This window comes from Thamnophis sirtalis, unplaced genomic scaffold (genome assembly GCF_051295495.1).
Source record: "Thamnophis sirtalis isolate CommonGarterSnake01/CBP01778 unplaced genomic scaffold, rThaSir2_p1.2 scaffold_10, whole genome shotgun sequence".
In the NCBI taxonomy this organism is placed as follows: domain Eukaryota; kingdom Metazoa; phylum Chordata; class Lepidosauria; order Squamata; family Natricidae; genus Thamnophis; species Thamnophis sirtalis.
The window spans coordinates 9099787-9111987 of NW_028261390.1; the positions used below are offsets into that span (position 1 = coordinate 9099787).

Below are 12201 nucleotides of genomic sequence, written 5' to 3' on the forward strand. Positions count from 1 at the left end.
TAACACCAGTGGAACTGCGCTACTGGGAACATTGTATATTTTAAGAAGGTTCTTGGTTGATATCTAGGATGCTGGCAGCAACCCGTATCAACCATTAGCACCAGTCAATGGCATTTGTGATGCCTATTTGAATGTTCCGTTGACTGAGTTTCATGTTTGAAGTATAATAATAATAAAGAAGTATGGGCACGTAATCCTGTCTCAGAATTCCTGTCACAGGGAGAGTTTAAAAATGATGCATTACGCAAGTTAATAGGGTAACCTCATTTGCAAGAAGCCATCAGCCGCGGTTCTCAAATTTGCATATCATAATCTCAATCGTATTTTTTTTTAAAAAGGGGGGGGGAGATTTAGCAAGGTAGGTGCATTAACACAGAGGAGCAGGTGTCACCTGGAAAAAAAGAGGAAAATTCCTTGCTTTCAGCAGATTTCTAAAACCAGTAATCTTAAAAAGTAATTAATGTTCCCCGACGAACGACACCGATAAATGGCATTTAATGGAGTGTTTTAATAGCCAAGTTAATTAAAATATGCAGCCTTTTAAATTCACATCTACTTTATAAAACAATGCCGGAAAGCTGAATCAGTTCTGAAAAGAGTTGTGCCATGGGATTAAGAGAAAAGAGATTAGAGAATTTAAAAAAATGCGGTTAAATCAAAATGTGACTCCCTCCACTCAAGGTTGGGCCAGCATGCAATTTAGAAATAAAATCTGGATTGGTTGTGCCTTGATGATCACAGGTAGTCCTCGACTTACGAGAATTTGTGTTGCCAACCAAAACATTTGCTAAGTGCTTTTTGCCCCATTTTACAACCTTCCTTGACACAGTTAAGTGAATTTGGCTTCCCCCATTGACTTTGCTTGTCAAAAGGTCGCAAAAGGGGATCATGTGACACACACACCCGACACTGCAACCGTCATAAATATGAGTCAGTTGCCAATTTTGATCAGGTGACCATGGGGATGTTGCAAGGGTCGTTAAATGTGAAAAACAGTCGTAAGTCACTTCTTTTCAGTGCTGTTGTAACTTCAAACAGTCACTAAATGAATTGCTGTAAGATGAGGACTAGCTGTGTGTGTTACTGGACTGTTCTGACCCTCCTCGTCCCACACCAAAACACTCCAAGCCAAAGATACTTTACGGAATTTATTCACAGACAGACAGGTCCTTGGCAGTAAACCGGCAGAGATAAGCTGGGGCAGCAATCCAGCCTGCCAAGCTCACAATAATGTTCTCCAACATTAGTTCCTGCGTTGACTTCTGCAAAAGGGGCGTGTGCACAAGCAGTCCTTTTTATAGTCGGGAGAGGAGCCTAATGGCCACCAGCTGAGTGCAATTACCTCCTGTACTTGCACACCTGTTCTTGACACCTATTAGCTCTTCAGTGCCGGGCATCCAGGAACAACTCACTGTTGGCATCCGGATCACTCTCCCTTGTCTCCTCCCCACTGCTCCAAGGCTCAGGCGCCTCCTGGTGGCCAACCAGCCTCTCTGTGCCCTGCTCAGAGTCGGAACCCTGTCCAGGGTCCTCAACATCCTCCAGAGCCGACTCAAGAGGGCCCCTCGCTGTCGGGAGTCTGGTGGCAGCTCCAATGGCTCCTACTGGGCCACAACACTGGACCTTATGCGCAAATTCACCGACAAAACCACAAATTGCAGGAAAGGAAGAACAATCCAACGACGTATTTTTATTTATTATTAATTTTGAGGAATAGCATATCTCATACAAATCCCTTTTCTGGATATATCACGTGTTAACGGACAGGAGATTCTTTTCATTTTTCAGAATTTCTCGGGGAGGGCAATAGGGAGAGACTAAGCATTCAGAGCTACTACTAACATAACAGGACTTGTTTCGTAGTCAAAGCAATTTTTCAGAGGTTCTTGAAGCAACATTCCCCCCCCCCCCAAAAAAAAACCCCATGGAGCTTTTAGCTTGGAGACTCAGCTAGGAGAAACTTTCAACGGGTCTGTAGGATTTCAGAGTTTAAATTAGCATTCCTAGATCGGGTATTATTTCCGTACATTTTAAAAAAAAACCTCTGCAAAATCATAATTTATATCTACCTACAATCCCAGCAGGTGTTTCCCCCCACCCACCCAGGAGAAAACGAAACCAATTAATTCAATAATATAGAGAGTGAAGAAAAAGACGCAGAAAAGTACAGACGCTTTGGGAAAAGTCCACATTACAAAATGTAAGCCAGTTCCAAACCTTCTTATTCTTATTCTTCTGGCTCTTCGATAAAGTTAGTTTTGGAAAGAAACATTCGGTAAGCCAGTTTAGAGGTCCCGGCGAGGAACGGCTTTCAAAGGACGGAGTCCCGCTTTTTATTCCAACGGGTTTCTCCCTTTCAAAATTGAACTCGGATTTTACGGAGAAAGTCACGAAATGAAACTGGCTGCTTCGTGCCTAATTCAGTTGGCTTTGTAGCGCAGATTGAAAAAACAGCAACGAATCACACACCGAAGAAGAAGAAGGGATCGGAAAGGGTGACATTTCTACATAGTCTAGCTACATTGGCTACCTAGCTTTCTAATCCTCTGCTTCTCCTAAGCGCTATTGCGGAACTTAAAACTTCCAAAAAATATCTAGTCCGAGTTGGCCAACCAGCAGCTCACTCGCAAACTTAACAGTTAACAAACAAGCAAAAATCCAGAGCACTTGTGCCTCTTTTCATTATAATAAATAGCTGAACATCTTAGGAACCTTGCAACAACACTGCGTCGTGAGCCGTTATCCCCTCAAGGGATGCAAAATGCAAAAAAAATAAAAAATAAAAAGTTCCTAGATTTCTTTTTGACAAGAAAAACCAGCGGAAAAAAAAATCTTCCTCCGGCACCTGAAAGAAGTCCAGTTGGGCCTTTGGATAGATCGAAGGGAAGTTCTACTTGGAATCCAGGTGGGAAGTACCAGAAATCTGATGAGTGGCCTTTGGGGTGGGATGAAGGAAGGAAGGTGGGTGGGGAATCCCATCCAGGTGCTTCGAAATGATTCACAGTAGATTCGGATCTTCGAAAGGCTTCCTTCACTGGGTTCTCCTTGATCGACCTCATGCCAACCCAACTGGCCCTTTCATTTGGCCATCAGTGGGTAGGAGAAAGCTGCCTTTTCCTGACTCATGCCAACGTGGCTGTCTTCTCAACATCATGTCCCGGCTTGCTCTTCACCAACTTATTTTAGCTCTCATTAACTTAAAAACGTGCCTCTTGGTCGTCGAGGGGAGGAGGGATGGGTAAATAAATAAGAGACCTCAGCCATGGCCTTCATCCTAAGAACCCATGTCAAGATCATAGCAGCAACTGCGGGAAGCACCCAGTCACACATTAACCTCTTCCCAGGAGCGTGGACCTATAAGAGAAGAAACAGAGAAGAACGGCCTTCCATTAGGACATCAAGAAGACACACATATGAGTTGGTCAACTGCTTTGAGCAGTAAGTTCTGCATCCATCTGAATAGACCTCAGGGCTAGTCTGCATGCTTTAAGACAGAAGTCACCAACCTTTCAGACCTCAAGGACAACTAAATTCATAATTTTAAATCCCGCGGACCACCACTGATATGATCTGTCTAATGACCAGCTGGGTGGGCATGGCAAGGGGGTCATTTGACTGGGTGGGCACGGCCAACTCGATGTCACTCATGTAGAGGGGCGGACCACTAATATATCTGCCTAATGATTGGCTGAGTGTGCATGGCAAGGGGGTCATTTGACTGGGTGGGCATGGCCAACTCGATGTCACTCATGTAGAGGGGCGGACCACTAATATGATCTGCCTAATGATTGGCTGGGTGGGCATGGCAAGGGGGTCATTTGACTGGGTGGGCATGGCCAACTCGATGTCACTCATGTAGAGGGGTGCCTTGCCAGCCTCTACTCGCCACTCCTCGCCTCCACGCACGGGCTCCTTAGGGCCCCAACAGGAAGCAGCTGTTGGAGCTAAGCAGCCTCCATGAGAAAGAGTTGGCAAAACAGCTCAGTTCAAGTTGGATCTGACCAAGAAGGAGGCTCAGTAGAAGAGCCTCACTGAGGACTACGAGCATAGGCTTTCCAAGCAGAGGGAAGAGCTGTGGGAGGGCAAGGCCAGGTACCGGCGCCTGGAGGCTCAGCGGGCTGAGATGGTCAGCCAGTTCCAGACCATGATGCAGTCCCACTGGGGCTAGGGGTCAGCCACCTTAAATACTCAAAGAGCCACAAAGGTCCGTGTTCAATTCTGGAGACGACCAGAAGTCCGGTTCCCCCTACCATAGAGTCTCCTCCTAGCATGGCGTCCTTTTTCCTCTACCTGTCCTAACCGAAAGCCCTATCAATTGTGGAGCCGACTGGCGACAGGGAGCCACAGCAGAGGGATAAAAGAGCCACATGCGGCTCCAGAGCCGTGGGTTGCTGGCCCCTGAGCTAGGGCAACGGCTCGGGTGCCCACAGAGAGGGCTCCATGTGCCACCTGTGGCATGCATGCCATAGGTTCATCATCATGGCCTTAGAGAGTGCTGTAAAGCATAAGTCTCCAACCTTGGCATCTTTAAGACTTGTGGACTTCAACTCCCAGAGTTCCTCAGCCAGTTCCTCCCTGAGGAACTCTGGGAGTTAAAGTCCACAGGTCTTAAAGTTGCCAAGGTTGGAGACCATTGCTGTAAAGCACTATGAAGAGGCATATAAGTCTAAGTGTTATCGCTATTATTCTCCCAATGGGGGGGGGAACGGGACATTGGTAGCGAAGAGTCCAAATGCAAGAAGAAACGTTCAGCCTGTTTTTGGAAGCTGGGAACCTTCACGCACTCACCTGAGCATCTTCCACCTGTCTTTTTCAATGTGATTCTCTGGACCTTCACTTTCATACGAGGCCAAATAAAGTGCTACAAGCAGAAGAAAGAAAACAAATATGAGCATTACAGGCATCATTCTAATGTCTTGAATTATGTTCCCCGTGGGAGAGCAACGCCGTGTCTTTTCAAATGCGTGGCCCCTCAGGCCTTCGGGGGGGAAACAATTTTCTCATTCCTAACGGGGTTAAAAGCTTGCCTGAACTGGAGCACAAATAACAGTTCGTAAAAATGAGATTCGAGGTTCTTTTATGAACGTAGCATCCTTATTGTGCTATTACGGAAGGAGGGGGAAGATAGGTTAGCTGCTCCCTCCTTCTCCCTTCCATTCTCTGAAAAACGGTTCCCAAAGCCTGGGGAGATGCACCAAAATGATTTTGGAAGCAATGCCAAGATCTGGAAGATGGCGAAGGGGGATTTTAACCTAGGACGTTGGGTGTTTTTGTCATGGAAGGATCTGGTACTGTGTAGTGGTAAACCACAAGCACTCTCTGCCCAACCAGTTCAGACAGGAAACACTAATCTAATAACAGAAATAATAGAATGACAGAGCTGGAAGGGACCTTGGAGGTCTTCTAGTCCAACCCCCTGCTTAGGTAGGAAACACTACACCACTTCAGACAAATGGATATCCAACACACACTTAAAAACATTCAGTGTTTTTAAGAGCGATGATCAAAATGATTTGAAAGTAGCAATGGATGAATCAGTAAATACAAGGATGCATTTTCAAAAATCAAAATCCACTATGGTTATCTTCCTGAAGTATTGGGACTAGAATAGTATAGCAGAGTGGGAAGGGACATTGGAGGTCTTCTAGTCCAACCCCCTGCTTAGGCAGGAAACTCTATACCGTTTCAGACAAATGGTTATCCAACATCTTCTTAAAAGTGTTGGAGCATTCCCAACTTCTGGAGGCCAGTCGTTCCACTGATTAATAGTTCTCACTGTCAGGGAATTTCTCCTGGGTTCTAAGTTGCTTCTCTCCTTGGTTAGTTTCCATCCACTGCTTCCATCTATGCCACAGCCTGTGGCATTGGAAGTCAGAAGGAAAATAAATGTAGGCAATCACGTATCACCCTGTGTATCAAAATAACTGCCATACAATACGCTGAACACGTCTAGGGAGATTCTCAGTCATCAGGGTCAAGGTTGTCCCAAAGGCAATTTTTCAAGAGGCAGCTGGACTTTCTGGTTTTTCTTTGAAGATGTTTTCCTTCTCATCCAAGAAGCTTCTTCAGTTCTGATAGGATGGTGGGGAATGGGAGGATTTATACTCCTTGCAGACAGCTGGTCATTTGCATCCTTTTGATAGTTGTGAAGTCATGTCCGACCCATTTGCTACCCCATGGACAACGTTCCTCCAGGCCTTCCTGTCCTCTACCATCCTCTGGAGTCCATTTAAGCTCACGCCGACTGCTTCGGTGACTCCATCCAGCCACCTCATTCTCTGTCATCTCCTTCTCCTTCTTTTGCTCTCGTATTTCCCAGCATGAGGCTCTTCTCCAGGGAGTCCTTCCTTCTCATTAGGTGGCCAAAGTCTTTGAGTTTCCTCTTCAGGATCTGGCCTTCTAAAGAGCAGTCAGGGTTGATCTCCTCTAGGTGTCAGGCCTGCCATTATATTCCTTTTAGAATTTTGGCCTGCCACACTTTCTCTTATTTCATTATGCTGTTTCATTAGTATAATTGATGGGAGGGGGGAATAGACAGGAGTAGGATTGTGGAATGTATTGTTTTCATTCTTTACTAGAAGCCAAGGTCATCCTTTGTCTCCGCACCAGTACACCTGACCGGAAGAAGCTGGGTGTGGATGCCAGCGTGGAAGAAGAAGATTGGACCATGTGATGGATTTGTGGGTGTGGGGACAAGATCATGAACTTTTAACTGGGTGGAATTCTGATGTCATTTCCAGAATTGGGATTCCACAGCAATGTGCTAAGATGTCTGCTTTATTAAATTGGAATTTTAAGGATCGTTTTGCCTTTGATTCTGATTTAATTCCACATGATACTTGGAACGCTGACACTAGGACTGACCGGTTTGTCCAAGGGACTAGCTGGAGTCTTCTTCAGCACTATAGTTCAAAGGCCTCCATTCTTTGGCGATCAGCCTTTCTTATGGTCCAACCTTCACAGCCATCCATTGCAACTGGGAAAACCAGAGCATTGACTAAACGTTGCATCCTTTCAGTGAATTGTTAATGCCACCCAGAGGTTTATCTGCGTCTCAGGGTCACCTGAGTGGTGAAAATGAATGTGGAGCCTTGTTGGAACTGCTGAAAGGACTGGAGATAGCTGATGTCTTATTCCCCCTCATCCTCTGTTGGGAGAGGGTTGACATAGGTGGCCTCTTGGAATGCAAATGTCCAGCCTTCTGCAAGGAGTATAAATCCTTCCATCTCCCCACCACCCAGTCAGAGGTGAAGAAGCTTCTTGGATGAGAAGTGAAACGTCTTCCAAGAAAAACCCAGAAAGTCGAACGAGCGGCCTCTTGACAAAAAGCACCATTTGGGGCAACATGCTGAACCATTACAGGCGTTCTCCTCTTACCGTCCTCACTGAAAGCTGGAATGGTGAGCAGGTACTGAAGGATTTTCCGGTCCCTCTCAAAAGGACATTCCACTTGCTTCCAGGTCATAAACTCACTCACTTGTTTCGCCAATTCCCAAAACTTCTGCAAGGAATGAACAAAACAGGAAAAGCACATGAGCTAAGCAGGTAAAAGGAATCCATTGAAACAAGGCAACACGGCGGATCGGTTTCAGAAGGGCAGATCCTTAAACTGTTGCAATAAAGGACCGTATTTGCAACTCAGGGTTGACAGGACAGGGTCCTTGGTGCTCTCTGAGCTCGGTTGTTTTCTTGCAGACGTTTCATTACCCACCTCAGTAACATCATCAGTGCTAGAAGGGAGATGGGTTTGCTCTCAATTTACATTCTAGTGCAGTGTTTCTCAACCTTGGCAACTTGAAGATGTCTGGACTTCAACTCCCAGAATTCCCCAGCCAGCATTCGCTGGCTGGGGAATTCTGGGAGTTGAAGTCCGGACATCTTCAAGTTGCCAAGGTTGAGAAACACTGTTCTAGTGGATTGTTCTGTCAGTGTTGTGTGGGGTAGTCTTAGAGGTTCTTTGTTTGTGGTACATAGCTAACAATAAACAGCCCTTGCAGAGAATCTCCAGGACAATTCCCACCAGGGCAATTCACTAGATTATAAACGCAGAGCAAACCCCACTCCCCTTCAGGTACTGATGACGTTACCTAGTTTGGGTAAAGAAATGTCTGCAAGAAAACCACCAAGCTCAGAGAGCACCAAAGAGCCCTTATAACTCTTGCCTTTTGTAATTCTGCTCAAGTCCTACTCCTTCGTGCCTATAAAGGTAAAGATAAAGGTTCCCCTCGCACATAGTTGTTCCTGACTCTAGAGGGCAGTGCTCATCTCTGTTTCAAAGCCGAAGAGCCAGCGCTGTCCGAAGACGTCTCCGTGATCATGTGGCCGGCATGACTAAACACCGAAGGCGCACGGGACTCTTGTTCCCTTCCCACCAAAGGTGCTCCCTATTTTTCTACATGCATTTTTACGTGCATTCGAACTGCGAGGTTGGCAGAAGCTGGGATAAATAACGGGAGCTCACTCCGTTACGCAGTGCTAGGGATTCGAACCGCCGAACTGCCGACCTTTCTGATCGACAAGCTCAGCGTCTTAGCCACTGAGCCACTTCATCCCTCTCAGAGAACACCAACAATGGTTGGAAGGGAAGGGAAACATGTCAGAGCCTTGATGTGACCCATATAAAGTTCCTCCATCTGCATTCCAAAATCTAGACGAGGCTTTCAGCTACTGTGTTTAATTCGGGGAGGTCAGCATTTGAACCCCGAGCACGCACTACTTACTTCAAAATTGACATGGCCATTGGGCAAGCGGTTGGCACAGCCCTCATTGAGGAAGTAAATGTCCTTGATAAGCAGGCTGAAAAATGGGATCACAATCTAAAGGAAGAAAGGGAGGAAAAAAAATCCAGATTAGCAACAGACTTGTCACTGGAACAAGTGGGGGGAAAATCTATGTCTCGTTCGGGACAAATAATGAACGAACTGCATCATGTTTGGGGCAGAGGTAGCTCCATAGAGCTCAAAAAAGATGGTGAAAATCTGGGTGCGTCTCATACACTGAATACAGCATTTTTGGCCTCCCGAAACCCCACCCCCTTTGCAAAAATGGTTGTGCATAGCTTTTAGGAGGCTTCCAGAGTGCTCCTGGGGGCTGGGGAGGGCAGAAATGAGCAAAAAACTGGGTCATTTTTTGCTCATTTTTGCAAAAAAACAAAACAAAAAAAACACCAGTACCCAGGAGGACTCGACAAGCCTCCTAAAGGCGATTCATGCCCTTTTTTTTGACAAAAAAACACGGCCATTTTTAGCGAAAAACAGGCCGATTTTGGGAGGTCTGCGGAATGCAAATACTTTTTTTTATTTGCCTCTTCAAAATCTTGATGCGTCTTATACTCAGAAAAGTACAGTAGATTTAAATAAATACAGGCAGTCCACGACTTACGACAAAAAAAATGAGTCCAAAATTTCCACTCATAAGCAAGGCAGTCAGGCCCCGTTTTTTCCAACCTTTATTGTCACATCTATTAAGCGAACCATTGCAGTGGTTAAGTGAATTATGCGGTTGTTAAGCGAATCTGGATTCCCCCCCCCCCCCCACATTGACTTTGCTCATCAGACACCGGCTGGGATGGTAACAAACTGTGATCGCATCCTGGCACACTGTGACCATTATAAATGCATACCAGTTGCCAAATGCTGATCACATGACCATGGGAATACAAGCAATGGTCCTTAAGTGCGAAAACTGGTCATCGATCACTTTTTGCACCATGGTGGCACAGTGGTTAGAGTGCAGTACTGCAGGCTACTTCTGCTGACTGCCAGCTGCCTGCAATCCTGCAGTTCGATCCTCACCAGGCTCAAGGGTGACTCAGCCTTCCCTCCTTCCGAGGTGGGTAAAATGAGGTCCCAAATTGTTGGGGGGCAAGAGGCTGACTCTGTAAACCCCTTAGAGAAGGCTGTAAAGCAGTATATAAGTCAAAGTGCTATTGCTATTTTTCAGTGCCGTTGTAACTTCAAAACAATAGCAATAGCAGTTAGACTTATATACCGCTTCATAGGGCTTTCAGCCCTCTCTAAGCAGTTTTTTACAGAGTCAGCATATCACCCCCACAATCTGGGTCCTCATTTTACCCACCTCGGAAGGATGGAAGGCTGAGTCAACCCTGAGCCGGTGAGATTTGAACCGCTAAACTGTTGAACTAGCAGTCAGCTGAAGTGGCCCGCAGTACTGCACTGCGCCACCTTGGCTCTTAGAACGAATGGTTCTAAGTCAAAGCCTGCCTGCACTTATCTCTTTCTTAAGCCATACCTTCTCTCTGCTGCTGTGAGCTGTCAAAGATCTCTGGGTGGCCCCACGGAGCGCCGTGCGGTAATTGTAGAAATTGCTGGAAGGGTCCATTTGATGCTAGAAAAAGGAAAAGTGGAAACGTAGAGGATTAGAATTTTGGGTCAGAAGCCCTAAAATTCCATCCAGGTATTGTTTTAGAAGTCCAGGTTTTAATCTGGGGAGACCATTTCCCATACAAAGCACACACCGAACAGTTTTGAAGTTAAAGAGTCAAAGCAGGTTACGGATCAAAAAAAAGCTAACCAGATCCTTGGAAAAAAAAAATCAGATGAAACAAATAATTGTAAATTTTCATTTCTATCTGAAAGCGGCGACGATCAAAATGATTTGAAAGTAGCAACGGATGAATCAGTAAATACAAGGATGCATTGTCAAAAATCAAAATCCACTATGGTTATCTTCCTGAAGTATTGGGACTAGAATAGAATAGCAGAGTGGGAAGGGACCTTGGAGGTCTTCTAGTCCAACCCCCTGCTTAGGCAGGAAACTCTATACCGTTTCAGACAAATGGTTATCCAATATCTTCTTAAAAGTGTTGGAGCATTCACAACTTCTGGAGGCAAGTTGTTCCACTGATTAAATGTTCTCACTGTCAGGAAATTTCTCCTTAATTCTAAGTTGCTTCTCTCCGTGATTAGTTTCCACCCATTGCTTCTTGTCTTGCCCTCGGGTGCTTTGGAGAATAGCTTGACTCCCTCTTCTCTGTGGCAACCCCTGAGATATTGGAAGACTGCTGTCATGTCACCCTTAGTCCTTCTTTTCATTAAACTACTAGACAATCTAAGGATTCCCAACCTAAGATCAGGCAGGCTGGGAATTCTGGGTTCTGCAGTCTCAATATATCTAGCCAGAGCATCTCACATAACAGTACATAGACTTAACAGTATATCAGATAAGAAAATGCACTCAGGACATTTCTTTGGTTTTTCCCCTTTAACAAAACCAACATCAGAGACAATAGATTCACTGCTGAATCATAAATAAGTTCTAGCAATCTCCAACAACTCATCACCTCTGTACAACTGGATAACTGAAGAAGCTTATTGCCTGAGAAGTGAAAAAATCTTCAAGGAAAAACAAAGTCCAGTGGCTTTTTTAAAAGCACGTTTGGCACATCCATAACCTGGATGACTGAGAATCTCCACAGATAATTGGCTGTTCTGATCCCCCGCCGTCCGGTGAGTAACGCAGACACAAGCTTACTGTTAGCCACGCTTTATTCACAGTAATTATTCACAGACAAGACACTGGCAGCAACCCAGACTCCCACAGATAAGAGATACACACAAGAGCTTCTCCAGCTTAGTATAAACGGTTGTGTCCTGCAAAAAGGTCTCCTCCCAAAGTCTCTTCTTATATACTCTCTTGGGAGAAGCCAGATCACAACCACCTGGGCCTGATTATCTCCTATGAGTCTGTCTCTGTAATTGCTGCCTTCACTTCTCCGCCCTTCTCTGCCTGGCGTCAGGGACAAACTCCCTTTGCTCTTCCCCACTGCTCCAGTGCCTGACGTCAGGGACAAACTCCCTTTCACCACTTCTCCATGCCTCAGGCGCCTCCTGGGGGCCAACCAGCCTCTCTGGTCCCTGCTTGGAGCCTGAACCCTGCCCAGGGTCCTCCACATCTTCCAGAGCCGACTCATAGGGCCCCTCGCTATCGGAGTCCATCGGCAGCTCCAACGGCTCCTGCTGGGCCACAACAACTGGCTAACAAAGATTCCAATTAAAAAGTCAGACTTACCTCCAGAATGTCAAACTTAGCCGTCTTGACTTTTGACCAAGTTTTCTTTAATCTGGAGACAGGAGTCATATTCATTCCAGCTTTTATTTCAAAGTGTAGAAGGAAAGAGAAGATCAGAGATCAGAGTTAAACATACACAGCCGTATTTTGAGGCCATTTTTTCCCCCAAAA

At 45.7% G+C, this 12201-nt stretch overlaps 1 protein-coding gene across 2 annotated transcripts in view; it reads right to left on the bottom strand.

Moving 5' to 3' along the window:
• Positions 1-1670: 1670 nt before the first annotated feature.
• Positions 1671-12201, bottom strand: part of RASGEF1B (RasGEF domain family member 1B) — a 240542-nt gene continuing 230011 nt past the window's right edge. For both annotated transcript variants that reach the window (XM_087724007.1, XM_087724008.1), the window contains 6 exons: positions 12031-12110; positions 10252-10347; positions 8721-8816; positions 7378-7501; positions 4789-4861; positions 1671-3354 (listed from right to left, as the gene is read on the bottom strand). In XM_087724007.1, the coding sequence (XP_087580133.1) occupies positions 3330-3354; positions 4789-4861; positions 7378-7501; positions 8721-8816; positions 10252-10347; positions 12031-12110 (494 nt within the window). In that variant the 3' untranslated portion in view covers positions 1671-3329. The remainder of the gene's footprint in view (positions 3355-4788; positions 4862-7377; positions 7502-8720; positions 8817-10251; positions 10348-12030; positions 12111-12201) is intronic.